Source organism: Numida meleagris, chromosome 11 (assembly GCF_002078875.1).
Source record: "Numida meleagris isolate 19003 breed g44 Domestic line chromosome 11, NumMel1.0, whole genome shotgun sequence".
In the NCBI taxonomy this organism is placed as follows: Eukaryota; Metazoa; Chordata; class Aves; order Galliformes; family Numididae; genus Numida; species Numida meleagris.
The window spans coordinates 13,984,474-14,003,017 of NC_034419.1; the positions used below are offsets into that span (position 1 = coordinate 13,984,474).

The 18,544-nt window shown below is 41.7% G+C and overlaps 1 protein-coding gene across 18 annotated transcripts in view; it reads right to left on the bottom strand.

Annotated features, from left to right (window-relative positions):
• Positions 1,161-18,544, bottom strand: part of MAGI1 (membrane associated guanylate kinase, WW and PDZ domain containing 1) — a 301,269-nt gene continuing 283,885 nt past the window's right edge. For 9 of the 18 annotated variants that reach the window (XM_021409802.1, XM_021409800.1, XM_021409799.1 and 6 more), the window contains 6 exons: positions 15,658-15,861; positions 10,094-10,184; positions 9,909-9,972; positions 8,955-9,101; positions 7,584-7,722; positions 1,161-4,002 (listed from right to left, as the gene is read on the bottom strand). In XM_021409802.1, coding sequence (XP_021265477.1) covers positions 3,299-4,002; positions 7,584-7,722; positions 8,955-9,101; positions 9,909-9,972; positions 10,094-10,184; positions 15,658-15,861 — 1,349 coding nt within the window. In that variant the 3' untranslated portion in view covers positions 1,161-3,298. The remainder of the gene's footprint in view (positions 4,003-7,583; positions 7,723-8,954; positions 9,102-9,908; positions 9,973-10,093; positions 10,185-15,657; positions 15,862-18,544) is intronic. The other 9 variants (XM_021409818.1, XM_021409804.1, XM_021409809.1 and 6 more) reach the window with 5 other exon arrangements.

Genomic DNA, 18,544 nt, shown 5'->3' on the forward strand with positions numbered 1-18,544 from the left:
ATGAGTGAAAGAGTATAAAGGTAAATGCAGCTCAGAGGTTACTTGTAGCTCCAACCAAAAAGATAAAAACCCATGTAACTCTCCATGCTATTGAACAGCCTCCTGTCTGCAGACATAAACTCCCAAGTTCAGGTATTAATCAACATGTGCACAAAGAATGGGACTGAGCACACTGGTAGAACAGGATCTGACCATGTAAGACTGATAAGTTAAAAAGATGTTAAAATAATAATAATAAAAAAGGAAAATAAAGAGAAACTAACAATATCAATTTGCTGAGCTCTTTCACTTACCACTTCATAACCTTTTCAATTCTTCATCAGAAACAAACACTAATTCATCCTTTTGGCAGCACCCTAATGGTAGAACACTGCTGGACAAAGCGTCAGCCAAGTTACATTTTTGAAAAAAGTATTTCTGTTCATTTTCAGAAGCTTTGAATAATGTAAGCATTTTATGGTCAGAAATACAGCTGGAATGAATTAAAGGGAATAATGCTGCACAATGGAATATGGAGCTGCAGTGCTACTACTTTAGCTCTGAGTGGGTTTGGAAGCAGTAGAAAGAATACCACCACCACTACTAAAAAAAATGAGCAACTATATATTTTTTTTTCCTGGCTTTCAGTATTTTTTAAATTGAATGTTTCTATAATATATAATTTCAGTATTAATGATGTACAATCTTCGTTAGCTTGAGACAAACCTTAAGACTCACTTAATCAGCTCTCTAGGACCATTTAAACTACGTTACTACATGAAGATGGAGAGGGAAAACAGTGGTAGCAGCAGAAGACAAAAATTCAGGAGCCATGTATAACATCACAACATAATTTTGTAATGAAAAGGCACTGAGCATCATAAATCAGTAAAATCTAAAAGACCTGTGCATTTTCCTATAGACCCAAACGTACCCTTAAAGACTCAGGCTGCATCCCAGGCGTAACAAGAAACCCTGCTCCACTTAAACCCTCAGCTTCTGCTTCTTCTGGGGAAGAACACTTTATATTGGAAAACTGGGAACCTGTGCTTTATGGCTTGTCAAATATTACCATATTTAATGGATGGACCTTGGAACCTGTAACCTACTGCTTTAGGCAAGGGATGAGTATGTAACGTTAAGGTGTGGCTCTTCCTTCATCTTATCACTACACTCGTATGTATGCTTTGTATGGAAAAGTTTATTTGATAATAAAAATAGCATTCACAGACTTTCTCCTTCTTTGTTGCTACATCATATACATAGTGTCTGTTCCAAGGAAATAAGCTCATACTGGGTAAGTCCACATCTACTCATCCTAGTGTTATGTATAAACCCAATAAGTCAAATAAAGCTATGAACAATGTAGTATTTATATATGCATAGTGTTTTATAAAAAAGATTGGCCCACATACTGCTTTTCATCAACACAGAAAAGAGCATCATGTTGATAGCACATTGCAAGAAATGATGATTGAAGAACATAGACTGCATACATGTGCTTAAGAATATATAAGCAGGCCCACCATGAAGAAAGAAATGATATTTGAACCAACAAAAGCTTTAGAATTACTTATATAGTCTCCCATTTTAAAACAGCTTTACATACCTGATTCAGTTTACATTAAAATATATTCCCCTGAATCGATTTGTTCCATTTTCAGAAATATAAACACGTAATCACATTCCTCACAGCTAAATTTTGTCATAAATCCTCTTTTATACAAGAAAAAGGCAACAGTTTTGTGGTTTTTTTTCCAACAGGCTCTATTAATTACAATTTAAACTGTACACACAATGATTGGCCATCTTCTTTCTTGGTTTTGTTTTTACAGTACCATGGCAACAACAGTGATAGACTTGCAATGTTTTTGTGTTCATATGGAAAATGTGAAACAGTATACATGTACACATCAATGCACTGTAAAAAGCAGCAGGTTACTTTAGTGGTCCAACAGTAACGGCAAACATTTTGGCTCAGCTAGGCAGTAATCCATTAAAATCTCAGACCAATACTACAGCAGACTTACCACACAACTTGCAAATTTAAAAAACACAACTTAGAAACTTGCAGGTTTCCCTTTTGCTGCTGTTCTCAGACTCAATTTTACAGCATGTAACCAGCATGGGTAGGCTTCTACAACCAGGTTGTCCCACTGATTGCCTCTTTTTGCCTGTGTTTTTCCTTTGATGCATCCATTTATTTTTTTTTTTTTCCCAGCAAGTGCACTCCTTTTGTCTCAGGAAGGATGAACCAGTAAAATAAAAACTTAAACACGGAGCGAGAAGAGAGAGTTTGTCTGAATTTGGCAAAATAAGAAGAGCCCACTGGTTTTGCCTGAGCAGAAGGAATACACCTGCTCCGAGGGAGGACTCCCCACCGCAATGCCTTCAGGGCATTCTGCTCCCTTCCCTTGCTCCAAAGCAGACACACAATACCATGCACATTCGGGGTTGCTGTCCATATACATCTAGAAGATGAGGAGGGCTGCGGTGGCTGCCTTAATGAAATATCGTTAAGTGTTGCTGAGGCTAATGAGAGATCAACAGTCTACGTTAGTGTGTGACACAGGCATGGTGGTTACCAGTCTTTCTGCCTTTGTGCATCCTGTAGAGGGGGCCTGAAAGTATAAACTGTTCATGGAACAAACTAAAAATTCCTTATCGCAAATCACCTTGTGCTGTGTGGGTTTTTTGTTCTTTTTTTTTTTTTAATTATTATTTATTATTATTTATTATTATAAATATCCTTCATTGAAACAGTAGTCTCTTCAAACAGTTCTTGCAATTTTAGGAACATTTTGTCTCTTTCTTTTTAATTCCTTCAGCAGGAGCGCTCCATTCCTACTGAGATGAACAATTTTCTTCCATCCCCACCCCCAACCCTTAAAAAATTTTTCTACATACAGTGTAGCAGTGAGTCACTAGAGAACAGTCTGGATCAAATTATTCCAACTTGGTCATAAAATCCTTTACCTACGTTATATTACTGGCTACCCCCATTTACTATACTGGGGAGGGGGGAAAGTAGCCTGATAAAGGAATTACTCTTAAGAAATCTACAAAGAATGTAGAAACAAAACTTTATAATCCTTTAGGACCAACATTTGGCAAGTAATTAAAAAAAAAAAAAAGCATACATTGAAAAATACTTTCTTTAATATTATACATCAGGCACAACACTTTTTTTTTAAATGTTTTTTTTTTGTTATAAGATTTCATCTGCATAAAAGGTTTGTAGGACCAGCGGGTGCCTCCTCGCCTCGTGGAGCCCGGGTGGTTCCAGCTCCCGCGGCGCGGGGAAGGCGGCAGGGACCCCTCAGATGCTGAGGTCGGTGCTGCACTCCTTGTAGGGCCGCCTGCGCTGCTCAGTTGGGTGCCGGCGGCTCGCCTCTTGCTTCCAGCTGGCATCTTCCCTCTGCCGGTGGCCGGCCCGCTCTTCCCTGAGCCGCCGCTCGGGCGACCGCTCTCTCCGCCGGTCGGACGACTTGGCTCGCCGGTCCAGGGAGTTCTCCCTTCTCTGCTCCGGTGACCTCCTGGGCTCCGTGAGTCTCTCCAGCGAGCGCCGGCGCCGGCCGGGTGACCGCTCCCTGCGTCTCTCTGGGGAGAGGTCTCTCCTCCTCTCATGCCGCTCCCGTCTCTCTAGGGTGTTGTCGGCGCTCCTCGTCCCTTCCCGGCGCTGCTTTTCGGGTGACCTCCTCTTCTGCCCATTCACCGCCGCCCTCTCCGGCTGCCTCTCGCGTCTCCTCTCCGGTGACCGCTCCGTCCTCCTGCCTGGCACGGTGTCGTTGGCTTTACAAGTCCCGTTCCAAGTGTGGTGTTCGTTGGGATGTCTGCTAACCTCTCTGCTGCCTTTTAGGTCTCTAACGTAAGTCCGCTTGTCCCCATGTTGTGATGATTTGTGAAGGTCTGGTGGATAACTGGACTCCAATGATGGGTGCTGCCGTCGGTCGGATGGCGCGGGTTTCATTTCCGATACATTTTGTGAACCTGTGGCGGGACTGTTCCTGTCACTGCTGGGGTCTGAAAGAAAATAACAGCAAAGCGTTTGGTACCGCAGCCTTCCGCAGCGCCGTGACACCACTTAGCACTCTCCAGACTTCATTAGTGACAAAAACAAACAACTGTTAAAGCAGTCAGCGAGGGCTAACTGAAGCTTTTGTTAATTTAACTGCGAACAAGGAGAGTTACAGGTTAGTACTGGTGCTGCTCTGTTCTTAGCCGTGTTTTGGTCCAGGCCGATAGCATCGTTATGCTCTTCTTGTCATGGGGCTTTTTACATTTCCCCCATCCACTTATGCTACTTTCTCTCCAGGGGGGATAAAAAAAAAGTACATTGGGTTGCTGGATTTTTTTTTTAATAGTTTCCAATAAAGAGGGCCTAAGGGCATAATTTTTTTCTTTTAAGCCTTTTGAAAGCATTGCCTTCCCGTTGAGGAAGGCCTTGTTTCAAACAGCGGAAAAAGTGCAGAAAACAGAACTGATCATTATGTTCTGACCTTGCAAAAGAACGTTTTGAAGGTGTGAGAATTAGACTGTAATCATGCAATTTCCATTCTAAGACTTTACTTAATCTCACTTAATTCTGCCATGTTATGAGAAGTCCTAGGGTAGATTTTGGTTTTGCCACAATGATTCAACAGATGATGACAGAAGGTATGGTTTTTTCGTATCAAAGCAATGGAAAGGTATTATAATATGTAGAATGGCTTTGATTAACACCTAATCTCCAGCTCATTATTTTCATGTAAAATCCAGCTGAGCTACCTCTGTAACCCAAACTGCAAAGCTGAATAAAACCCCAGAACCGAGCCCGCAGCCCTGCCCTGCAGCTTAGCCTCAGTCACTCATGTCATTTGGAATGATGTTTATGAATGATTCATTAGAGACGCAGCAGTCATTAAAGTAGCCGTGCTGACTTAATGTGGGTGCTGTTTTTATTTGTTATTGTATTTTTTTAAGCAATTTCTGCGGGGCAGCTCGGCCGGTGCTGCTACACTTCTTGCAGCCCACGCTGACCTCGAGGTGGGCTGTCCCAATGGCAATGACCAAAACCCGTCACAGACATGTATGGGGGACAGATTTTTTTTTTCTATTTTTCTCCCTTTTGTCTTCCCTCCCCCATGCCAAACACTGTACATACTGCTTGCTCCTGCCACCACAATGTCTCCCACCTGGTGACATCTCCGTTCCTTAGCCTGGGAGGGTCGATGTGGGCATGGGCCATTACTTGGGTGATTTCCAAGTGAAACCTGTGTTGTGACTCACATGTGCGCATTTTTGCTCATTAGCATTCCCAGGCAGGACCACACCTCTTTTCCACAGCTGTAAGCACGTGGCTTGCAGCAACCTGGCTATCACACAAGGTACAAGCGAGGCTTAAAGGTGTTTGGTGGTGTACTTACAATTCAGGGGACGCAGGGTGCTCGGAATGAATTGCTGTACATATAAAATATAGCGAAGCGGAAAGCAATGTGAGGGAATTAGGCCACAGCACAAAAACACCTAATATTGATTTTAGCTACAAACCGTAGTTTGATTATGGCCCATAAGGTAGAAGCAAGACTCCCCGAGCTTGTCATTTCTCATACATGCAGCGATATTAGGAGGTATCATCGCTGAGGAAGGAAGAGCCCAGCACCAAGAAAAGTAAGAGAAAGAGAAAGAGAAAAGTAGAAAATTTAGATTCCCTATATTAAAGGTGAAAGAAAGAAAAATCTTCATATTTTATCTTAGAATAAAGAAAGTTTATTTTTCCAGTCAGATTGTCTAGGCTTCACCCAAATATAAGGCTGCAAAGACAGCGGTTGTTATTATTGTGACATAAAGAGACATCTAAGAGGTGATTCAATAACCCAGACAACGAGAGCATCCATTCTAAAAGACAGCTGGAACAGCGACACAGAATGTCATAGAAAAAACATTAACAATCAAACAACAACGAAAAATAAAGTCCACCAGAGACCACAACATTAAAAATAAGTACAAAACTCATTACAAAAATATACAGCCTCATAGAGAAGCACGTTCCAATCAAGTCAGAAAAATATTGGAACTTAACATTATTAGAGGAACCATTTGTGACTGCAGCGAACAGAACAAAGAGAGGAAGGAGTCCCAAATGTTACAAGGATATTCTTTACAGTAAGTAGTGCAGCCCCTGTATATTAAATCCTTGCGTGGAAAATGAACGTTTAGTGGTTTAGCATTAGCCAAAAGAAAACTGGTGTTGGATTTTCATCCTCAGTGCAACAGACATATGCTTTGAGATGTGAAGCACTTAATTTACAGGGTATTGATGCAGTCTAGCATATGATACAGTACTGTACATCCAAAGGAGTATAGGAAAAGACAAAAGTAGAAAGAACATTACAGAATTTCAGTGCCATCATTGAACCTTCTGGTGTGCTATTTATATTACAGAAGTATAAACCCACAACTTCCCTTTCGTATTGTTAAATACTTCAATTGTTGGTTGGTTATACTCTGAATTGGTCATTTTAAGTAGTGAACAGAGTGAGCAGAAACTCTCAAACTTTGTACAGTAAATGAAAAGAAAATCTAGTTCATAAATTGTGCAGAATGATTTTGGTTTCGTTATTAGAACATGGAGCGAATGATAAACACAGAACTTCCTGACACAGAAATAACCCAAATAAGGGGAGAGAAATGTAAAGGACATCCCTTCAATCATCAGTTTCTATAGAAACCTCAAAGACCTTTGGTTGGGAGTAGCCCTCCATCGAGGGCACAATATATGACAATTATCTCAAATAAATAAGACATAATTGTAATATTAAATAGTGTGCTATGTTAAGCCACCCAGCAATCCAACCTCCGGGGGAAGAAACGGAATTCTAATGCAATTCTTAGTAAGAAACGAGGGCTGAACGTTCCCCCAACACAGAGATGAGAGCACCTTTTCACAACCCCCACGCCTTTTCAGGCCTTATGAATTAACAAGTTGAAACCAGCAGACTGTTTAAAGGGGGAGAAAAGGGCTCAGGAGGCCAAATCAATATATTTTTGCAGTAAAGCTTCTTTTTCTTTTTTTCCTTAAATAACTTTATAAATATTTACATAAATATTAAGGGAAGGCAAAAATCCCATAAGCCATCTTGGCATTCATGTCTATGAATACAGACAGGAACTAAGAGAAAATCCTAACAAAAAAAAATAGATAATCACTGCTTCAGAATAACAACTCAGGATCCCAGTTTTTTGCATTGATTAGAAGTAGAGACCTATTTGAACAACAATTCAGCCGCTGAGAAACAGTTTGGCACAGTTCAATGACATTCCTTGTTTGGCTGGACAAGACAATAAGGTTTTTTGTTTTGTTTTGTTTTGTTTTCCTCTCTGATCACCAAAAATACTGCTATGATGATCTTGCCTTACACTGCGCCCCAAGTCCATGGAAGCAAGCAAAGGATGAAATGTGTAGAAAATTCAGCACAAGCGAGGCAATTAACCATATGTTGCAAAGGTTGGTAAGACACTGGTGAGAAAGGAAAATAAAAAAGAATTCCCGCTTCAGATCTTGAGACAAATCATTCATGGAGTGATGCCAGGGAAGAAAGGAATGTTTTCATAGTTTGACCCACCATATTCTGGGACAGAGCCATCTCCACGTTTCAGAAACAGGCGGACCCTGCGGCCACCATTTTTAATCAGTTCGATGGCCCGAGCATGCTTCATGTTCTTGGTAGTTTCCCCGTTGATCTCTAGGATTTCATCACCAATCTGTCAAAGCAATAAAAGAGAAGAGTGTGAGATTAGAAAGAAGCCCTGAAGAGGGCCCCCCCCAGCACAGTGCACAGAAGACAATGGCCACAGCAAAGAGAGAGGACTAAATATGCACCAGGTAGGGCTACATGTGCCTAACTCCATCCAGTGACATCTAATGCCATGGCTGCGAGTCCACTGAAAACAGTGTGTGGGGGTCTGGGAGACACGAAGAGGGCAGGGAAAGCTTGAGGTGTCAAATTATTTCACTGCCATTCTGTAAAAACACCCTGCATTACTGTACCGTTTAGTAACTAGGTCTATGTGAGAACTGTTCTGATTTTGCTTTTACTGTTTTCAAGCTTTTGGTCAAACTGCTTGCTTGTTTTGTGACTTGCTGTAACCAAGATGTTCAAGCAGTTTTTTCAGGTCCATTTCTCACTTGGATATAAATACCTGGTACGAACCAGCAAATCTCCTCTTGTAAATATAAGCATTTATCAGGATAGAACAACAGAGCTTGGAAGAACTTGTCAAAGCATTGGCTTCCACGGGGCAGTGATGACTTACTTTCATCAGCAACATTTTTGGACTTATAAATCTAGCTCTAGCAAAAGAATGTTGAAAATGCCCTTCATGTAATTTGTCTGGAGAAGACAGACATACTTCAAAGTTACTACGCATTCTCTATCAGAGGAGCAAGGAATACATAAAACGTGGTAACTTCCTTTCTGTAGGCATTTTATAACTGAGCTATAACGTTTATAATTTAGAAGATATGCAAAGTAAACAGTTAATACTAATTAAAACTATACTATAATTTTTCAACCCAACAGTCAATATACACGAATGGTCCCCGGCTGCTCTATCCCCAGCAGAGACAAGGATCAGGTAGGACAACCTAATTCTCTACACATCTCCAGCTTTAAAGGAGATGGCAAAGACTGTGACTTACATTTTCATTGCTTCCCATATCATTGTTAGCTTTAAAGGTCCGTTTAAGTATTACAATTTGGAAATATGGGTTTCAGCAGAGACGGGGTGAAGTTTTCCAATGCACATACACTTCTGGAGACTGTATATAAAGAGTGCCAGAAGCCACTGACAGCACCAAGTAGGAACTACTGCTCCTTTCAGTTAACATTTAATTTTCCCATTAGCTAGCACAGCAGAAGGCGTGTCTGTAGGGGAGAGGCAGGCAAGTCAGCTCATTGCAAAGCAGCACGCCTTTAAAATCCGTTTGTGCATACCCTCATCTTCCCACATCTCTCAGCTGGACCATCCTCAGCTAGCCGCAGCACGTACAGATCCATATTATACTCCCGGCCGCCTCGCAGGCTGAAGCCAAACCCTTTGGCTCCTCTTTCCAGCTCAACAGTGTAAAAATCTTGGTCCTGCTGGAGGGAAGACAACATATGTGCAATTGAACAGAAAGTTACATGCGTCTCTAGTTCTCGTTTTGAAATTATTCAGCCAATGAATGTTATTATTTCTATCACTCATAACTTAAAACAAAATCAGTTGAGCTCTCACACACACATGAGGATCTCCTCTGCAAAGGGCGGTGAAGACAACACCGCTCCCAGTGCCAGGCTCTAATTAGCTGGTAACTGGGATGAGTCTACACCACAGTGCTGTCTTCTCCATTTTGTTACCACCCCTTCTACTCCTTTGTCAGGTCAGAAGTGCACGCATTGTTTTTCTGTACAGCACAATGCTGTTGGCACAGGGATGTTTTGAAGTCCCTGATGGAGGAGGTTACTTCTGGGATGGCCAGTGGCAAGGAAAGATAACAGTGGAATAATCTCTCTAATAAGACACTGTCCGCAAAACCTGGAGCACTCCAGCAACAGCTCCTTATTAAGTTTTGCTCTTTTTTGTTCCCTGATGTTATCATTTGCACACAGCAGTGCTTTGTGGAGAGCCCCCTTAAAACATACACTTCTATAAACAAACACATCAATCACTACTGTCATAAAAACATTAACTTTTTCTTAAAGTCTTAGTGAGAATGTTTTGGAAATGTTTGTCAGCTGAAACAAAAGCAACACGTATTAAGAAACTCATCAGCAAATCCCTCTTTCTCCAGCAAACAGAACAGCCTCCCAGTATGGATTTTCAAGGGAAACATTTGAGCGCAGCCCGTAAGCAGATTGGAAGCAATAGTCTGTGGTAAACAAAGCAATTAGAAAGGCATTCCTTACCTGTGCTGCTTGGGGTGGTTTGAAATCAAACTGGGATTCCTGCTTTGGTTTTGTGTTGTTCCTGCTGCAGTGCATGAGAGAAAGAGGGAGAGAGGAAAAAGACAGCTCATGGGATGTGAAGATGATCAAGAAGTAACCAAACAGAGAGCAGGGCATCACGCTCTCCTCAAGGAAAACAATCTGACCTGGTCTCCTGTGGTATTTGCTGAGGAGTATGTGTGGTTGTAATTGTAGCAATTTTTTCTGCATTGGTCAATAAAGTAGCATTGGAGGATTCTGCAAAACAAATTTTTTTTTCATTATGGAGGAAGACCATTGGTTGCTCATTGAAAAGAAGTTTTGCAAAGTCATTTCACTGGAAAGCATCAGTATGTTGGCTTTAGAGAACTTGAAACCGGCTTAAATTTACTAAATCTCAAAATTAACAGGAGTCTAAAGACTAAGATACGTCATAGTAATTATGTATATGAAACTGTACAGCACCTGAGTTACAGAGAAATACAGGCCTTTGTTTGTGCTGTATCTCTTATAGAATCATAGAATGCTTTGGGTTGGAAAAGATGTTAAAGCCCACCTTGTTCTGACCCCCCTGATGTGGGCAGGGACACTTTCCACTAGGATCAGGATGCCCACTGCTCTACCCTCATGGGTCTGCTTTTTCTGGTATCCGTTATCAGATGCACAAAATCACTTTCTAACCTGTTTTTCTTCTCTGAAAGATAAAGAATTTCTAAGCGCTCCTAACCAACTAAGAAACACACCACTGCTGTTGTTGTAGCCTATGCTCTTGAAAATGTCAAGGCTTTAGTGAAAACACCATGTTGAGCTCCATCGCTGAATCACTTCACTTGAAATGAATGAGTGTACCAGAAACAACCACAGCCACCCATCGCAGACAGCGTTAAGCGGAGAGTAACATGTTCCTATATATTTATATCGTATACACAGTATATTTATATAATAAATAAATAATTTATATAATAAATAAATGTTTTTTACACCAACAAAGTTTTTTCAGTAAACAAATGCATCACTGTTATCATCAATTTAAAGGGAATCCTAAAGCCACTCAACTGGAAAAGAAAAAAGGCAATCTGGATTGGAGATCTCTCTGATTGTCAGACTTGCTCAGAAGAAAGGCTGACTTGTGTAGGAAGGGCTGAAGAAAGCTTTGTCTGTTGTATAATGACATGAATTCTGATCATTAAAGTCTCCAAATATGGAAGGCTGGCTGGATTAATTTTATAGTAGCAATAACTATTCCATGTATTATAAGCTTATCAGTACTTCCTCCACCACAAACTGCAATCTTCAGTGGGATTGAGATATGGCTTTTATCTAATACCTCACAAGGTGATATCGAATATGTCTAAACCCCCAAATTACTGAACTATGTCTTTGAAATACAACATACTGCTGCCTGAGCACTCAAAGCTGCATGCAGGGATGTGGAACTGCCTGCATCAGATGCAACAACTGCTCTGGGTACCGTTTACAAAACGGCTCACCAAGGCAATACAGAGAGGATTAACCTCAGAACTCAATCTATACCGTGGTGAAGGACTCTCAGCCCAACATCAGGTTGCACAAAAGCTGTATTTCTCCATGCAGAGCAGGAGGTACTTCCAAGAGGTTTCCTCACTCCTGCTTCACAGAACAGGGAAGGAAGTTGCCGTAGACATGACTTAGAAGGGACCATCTAGCTGTCCCTCATGGTGCAGCCTGGCAAAATGGTCCTCTTGCTACTTTGAAGCTTTACCATAGGCTTCGAAAGAAATGACTGAGTTAAATTAGGACTCCTTTCAAACTCTCTCTAAAATGAAGGTCATGCAAACGCCATTAGCCAAATTCTAGCAACCAAGATTTGGAGGACAGATCTGGAAAACATGCACATCAAACTCAATGCATTTTCCATAAAATGTATCAATCCTGAACTGAAATTAGTACCAACAGTTTCACATTTTGAATTGTTCCATGCGCCTGCAGGTCAGCAAATCCTGCAAACACCCTCCTAGTCACACAGGAGTTTGAATTCAGAGGAAGAGTCCGTGGTACGTGCATCACCATTCGAAGTGTTGAATGATCACCTCAGGGAAACTGACTGGTTCTCCACTTGACTGGGAAACCACAGTCAACAGAAACACCCACTCACTGGGCACAGCATTCCCAGTCAGAGTCATAACTCCTCTGCGGAACAGTTCTGCATACAGTACATCCACCCCCACCACGTGCCTATACCCACTGTGTCTAGAAGAGGGTAAAACTCATTACAAAATACGGATTGGTATTTTTGAAGAGCAGAATGTAAGCTGAATGCAGAATCACTGGCTAAAAAGATATATTTTGCTTCTTTACTGAATTTCTCCAGTTTCAGTGCCTCCTAAAAAAGAGCCACCATCAGACAGCAGCAACAAAAACTGGGTGGAAATACCTGGCTCTCCAACATAAAATTACAGTGCCTTCTGTCCTGCCCTTGTTTGCCTCATAAGCTCTTGGCACCCGGTAATTCACTTCACTGAGTATGAGAAAAGCTCCCATTATTAAACAGAGTCCAGCCATAATAAGAATTTGAAGAAATGGGAGTTTTCATTGCCTAAGTCAGGGAAAATTGGCAGTCATGGGTTTACTTGGTCCTGGGAACCTATTTTATTTCATGGATTTACTTCAGTCGTAGAGAAACCTACAAGAGTTGAAGGCTTTTCCTTTCCACTGCTAGTGCATGTCAAGGGAGAACCATGAAAAGGGAAAGAGGAGAAAAAAGAACTGTTCAAACAGATGGGTTCAATGAGAGCACAGCTCCTTTGCCTGCAGCACTGTGCCCAAGTTAACGTGCCCAAGCCCTTAGCATATGGAGCCCTAACATCTTCCAGACCAGAGCTGGCCCACATCCAGTGGCTCAGACAGCAAGAGGCTCTGCGTGGCTTGTGTGAGAAGGAGAAATCCCCGTGTCCCTACTAAACTCTTGGATTCTACAAAATAATTCCATGCATTTTGTCAAGTTTTCCTGATGCTCAAATCTGTCTCCAACACCAGAAGGTCCTGAAACATTGTTAAGTGCATTGTATTCACTCAGAACAAAGCCTCTGGAATCCTCCACAAATATTTCGAGATGAGATGAAGATGTGCTTCAAAGAAAAAGCAACATTCCTACCCGTTAGTAGCTCACTAAGTACACTGAATTGAGCAACAACACATCTTTGGTACAGATGTATCTTCACATCAATGGTACTGTGCCTATTTTTGGCCCACCCTATCCCACGAGGCAGGTTTTGTGCATCATTTTTTCTAGTGTTTTAGATGCAGGTTCAGGACACATGCCAGCCACCATGCAAAACTGGAACAGAACACAAATACAGGAAAACTCATCTCTGTCATAATTACAACAGAATGTTCCAAACCCTGCATATTTCACTGATTTCCTTGCCCTGTTCTGCCCTAGAATACCCAGACACCAATTTATGATTGGCATTTTGGGGCTAATCACCCCCCTGCATCATGCTAAACCACTGTAATATCATTGAAAACACAATCCTGTAGCAGTCCATTACAATGAGTTGGTGCAATACTATTATGCAGCAAAAACTTCTGGTGGTTTTAATAATGTTAGAAGAGATTAGCAATGTGAGTTTATTGTGAGTCTTGTGATGAGTTTTAGTTTCATCCTTATTTGAGAAGCACAGCTTCCAATTTACTTTTTTCTTTCCCCAATAAAGTACACTGCTAGAATGCTTAGACTTGCCAAAAAGCACCCTAAAGACAGAAGGCAACAAAAAGAAAACAGCATTGTGACTGATTCCTTAAATGTCATGGGTTTTGAGCAAACCTCTCACCATGTTTCCAAGTGTTTGGCCTTACTAGCTTCTGGAAATTAAAAGCAGACAGAGCTGGCAATCTGACTTTGAGTTTCCAGGGCACAGCAAACAAAAAGGCTCAAAGCCTGCATTGCTGAGAGAGAAAAGAGTTGACTCCTTCTCTAAATTACAGCTCTCCTTCTCTAGGAATGCCTGATGTCGGTCACAGCTGCAGAGGTCTCCTCGAACCTAAGCCATATAACAAGGCATTCTGTACACTCATTTGCATGAACAAGGCTGGCTGAGTGCTCACACCAGGATGTTCTGTTCCTCTTAAAAAATCCAACTGGTTCATAAGTTGCTCATTTCAAAAATTCAATTTCCTTGACTTTGATCAGACATCAAAATAAAAGTAATGAACAATTATTTTCCTGGTTTACCTTCCCAAACCAGCACACACACAGGCCAGCTCAGCTGCTAGCCTGATTCACAGCCGTTTTGTTATTCATGAATACTCATTTAGCTGGAAGCAGAAAAGGATCAGATACCATTTGACCTGGTAGCTGCTAGACAGTAGGAAAATAAAGCCTTCATGCAAAACAGATAACTCTAAACAGAAATGATTTATAAGCAGATCACTTCTGGTCCCGGCCAGCTTTTGCCCTATAACTAAACACAGCACCATCATTTTCTATGGGGTAACTAAATCCATGTTTCAGATTACTATAGGAAATCACATCTTGTAACTTCTTCATTCTGCACTATGGGCACCAGTTCAGTTCACAGCTTCCCTCTGCTTCCTTGGAAGCATTAAATGCAGTAGTGCTGGTCCACACACACGGAGTGACAGCAAAATGTTTCCTGTCAGGCTGCAGAATGAAAAGTCTCCTTCCAGTAGTTTTCATTGTGAGGGGGACATCTTCACTTCAGTTAGAGTTTTTCAGCCTTTCTTTCAAACTTAATTGTGCTTTCCCTAAGTGTAACTGAATGCAAGGAATGTACTGTACAGGAACGCTCATTATTTCTGTGTCTGAGCCAGCAAATCCTATATCCACGGACTCAGCTTAAATAAAAAAAAGAGCAGCGTGAAAGAATCTCTGCTGAGTTCTCTCTGTGAACCTATCCATTGCAGAGCAGGACAAAGAACAAACAAAATTCTTGCCATTTTAGCTATGCTAAATATCTGCTGTATCTATACCCACACGTCCGCTCCGTTCCTATTTGCATCGCAGCTAGGGATTCATTTCATGAAAATGATACATAACACAGATCTTTACTTTTACTGAACAGTTCAATGAGCAGAAATGAGCACCAAGTGTCAGCATGTAATAAGGGATCCTGCACATTCCCTCTCATTGGAAGGAATGAGATCCTTCCTGTCCAGGGGAATTTTTACTCCTCATCAACTGCAAAGCATCTCCAGAGCCACTGCCATTAATAAAGGCATTTCCAAATGCACTGAGCATTCAAAGAGCAACTTAGGGAGAAAAAAGCAAATCTTCTTTTCAAACAGCTTAAAACATGACAAAGTGTTTATCCCTTCCTGTGATCTCTTTAGAGATTGTGGAAAGCTTCAGGGATCCCGCATGTTTCTGAGTGTGCAGCGATTCTCATATATTCTAAAGCTGTACCATTAATCTAAGAATCAAATCAGAGAGTAGCAAGGTACGTATCAAATTTGCAGATCATTTTAAGGAGATACTTGGAGAAACACAATAGAACGGAATATAATAATGTTTTTTTAAATAGAGAATCACTTTAGCCCTGTTGAGAAAGCAGCACTCCTACAGAAAAAAATAAGCTGCCTAATACAGCAATGGAACACTCACAACCCCTGGGCTCCAATTCCCCAAGCAGGAGACGAAATCTTTACGATTCTGCAGCTCTGACAGATGAGAAAAGCCCAGGAACAAAGCAACACAAGGGTCAGAAAAGACAGCAGGGAACAGATACTTTACCGTCTCCTGGAATGATGCGCAGAGTAACGGTGTTTCCCGCTTCCTTAATGAGGTTGACGATGTCTGAATGCGACTTGTTGGTGATGGAGCACCCATTGACGGCCAAGATGCGATCGCCTACTTTCAGCTTGCCACAGCGGTCTGCGGGACTCCCTTCAATTATCCGACCTATTTTGTGAGGCATGGCCACACATGCATTTCCCGCTTTTGTATCGGTTTGGGGGGTTGTTTTTTTTTTTTTTGTTTTGTTTTTGTTTTTGTTTGGTTTGGTTTTAATTGTTTACATACGTGGGAATATGGTGAAGGGGAAAAGGAGAAAAAGGGTTGAAAAGGGAAAGAGAAGGTTAAGGGTTAATTAATTAATGCATCAAGCAAAAGTTATTATAGGATAGCTTTGCTGCCAGTGTTCAAAACATTGGCAATCAACTAGTATGAGTGCACAATACTTCTTTTACAAAGAGGTGTCTGTTAAGCCCTCAAATCTCCCTCCCCCTTGATTTCTGTGAGCTTTTAGGGACTGCAACTGCATTTAGCAGCCCCAGAGCAACCCAAACCCTGATTTTATTTTTGTACCAAAAAATTGAAACTGTGTGCTGAAAACACAACCTTCCTCCTCCAAGATTACATCGGTGTCAGCCTCTCGAGCCTCTCTCTAAATCAGCTGCTGTTCAAGCTTCTGCCAATGTTTTGTTCTTTCTCCATTTAGAAAGATGAAATCCTTCTAGCCCTGGGAGGGAGTGTGGCTCCCTTTCCACCAAGAAGCCTCAACCTAACAGCACTGGATGGGGAAGCAACACAAAACAGTTTTCTTCCATTGCAAACGAAGGTACTACCAGGGAAGGTACAGGACCACTACAGATGGGCCAAGACCGACAAAGGTAACACTTGGTGCAGGCATCCCCCTCAGCCCTTGTTAACTCTTCCCCTTTTACGATCCAAGATGGCATAGGGATGGGAATAAGGGCATTCTGATGTAAATACCTCTAAAACCACACGCAGAGCCATGGAGATGTCTGACACACAGACCAAGGGCACTTTGGGATGAATGTGTTTTAAAAACAAAACTCCCCTCCTCTTCCATGCAACTGTTTGGCCCTAGAAACACACAGTCTTCCCCAAAATGCAGATTTGGGACACAGGAGATACAAAACTTAACTCAGATAAACCCATTAGGCTTCCATCTGGCTTCCTTATATGGGCATGAAGCCCCGGGGCATGCAGTGCTTGGTGAAAAGCATGAGGTATGCAGAGTGCTCATCCAGTGCTTCACATATACACGTAAAAGTGCTGAGTTTTTTTTTTCATATTATGGACTCACGAGATGATGGGATATTCTTATCCTTTGCTTTTTTAGAATTATGTTTCTGGTTAAGAAACATTAGAAAATGAGATCAACTACACTCAGAAAAGCAGGAAAAAAATGGAAGGTAAATACAGATACCAAACTCATTGCTACACAATACATTCATCCTTAAGATGCACTTTCCCATCTGTGCTGTAATCTTTGATTAGTAGTTTTAGAGACAAACACTGCTGCATGCATGAAATACCAGAAATACCATAAAGAAGAAAAGGAACATGAAGTGAGAGAACAAGGTTGGAAAGATGTGACGCAAACTCGCAGAAAGCATTAATGTTAGTTGCAAATGGTTGGGGGACTTTCTGTTATTGTTGTTTTACTGTGATGTTAGAAACTTTCCCTTTCTGGTAATAAAAAAACCCATTCAGTTTAAAGGCTGTGTTAAAGGCCTGAAACGAGTTCCTGAAGTAAGGAACGAGTTCCTACTCAACCCAACCCCTTGGACACTGATGGCCCAGCCCACACCAAAGTGACCAAGGTGAGTTTTAGAACCAGTTTGGCCCATCTCTACATACTACTCAGGAAAGGAAAGACTACAAAGCAAGTGCAGAGCAAGCACCACACAGGAGAGGGAACACATCTCATGCAGAGTATTGGGAAAAAGCTGAATACGCTTGAAAAAATTAAAGAAAAAACAGTCACAGATCAACAGATCTCCATGAGGAGTCCCTGCACAGAAAACTTCCAGTTAGAGAGTATCTTGGGCTAAAGCAAACACAACTCTTTACAGTCTCACATTAAGGTTTCTCTGCAGAAAACAGTTACAGCATAGTTTTCATACAGTAAGAGTTACTACTGCATGTTTGCAAATGCTTTCAGAAGATAAAAGCTCCCTCTCTGGTTTAGACTGAGCTCAGTTTAATCAATATTGCATTGCACTGTTGTGTTCGGGCACCAAAATATCTACTCTGGAAGAGCAGTTTCCAGCAATGAGGACAGCATAAAGGCAGCCTAGCAACTGAGAACTGACAGAGCTCACTACACCAGGTCTACACTAGTCATTTCACCCTTGTGACCTCTGCTGCTCTGACTGCCCAGAAACTGCATGCCCCAGGAACGCTCAAGCTGCACAGGGAGACTGCAAGGTACTTGGTCTACAAAACACAGCCCTGCTCTGAGAGGCGGTGGGAGTATGGCCACAGCACTTGTTCTGTTCTTCCTTTCCCCCCCCATCCACGTCACACATCACAGACCAACAGGGAGAGAACACCATTTTCTGCTATGAAGTCAAAGTGGATGCTGCCTCTTGGAGACCACAGGAAGGGAAGTAAGGAGTGTTTCAGACTGGTTACCCCTTGCGGTGACATTTCTGCTCTAAAGGAGGCTGTCCTGTGCACATCTGCAAAGCCAGCTTATTTGTGCTTTGCAATACATAGCTCATTTGTTCTGCAATCAGAATCACGCCTCTCTTGCAACAACACCTGGCGACAAGCATAGTCACGTGATAGAATCACAGAATGGCTTAGGATGGAAGGGACCTTAAAGATCATCTAGTTCCAATCCCTGCCATTGGGTGGTTGCCCCTCA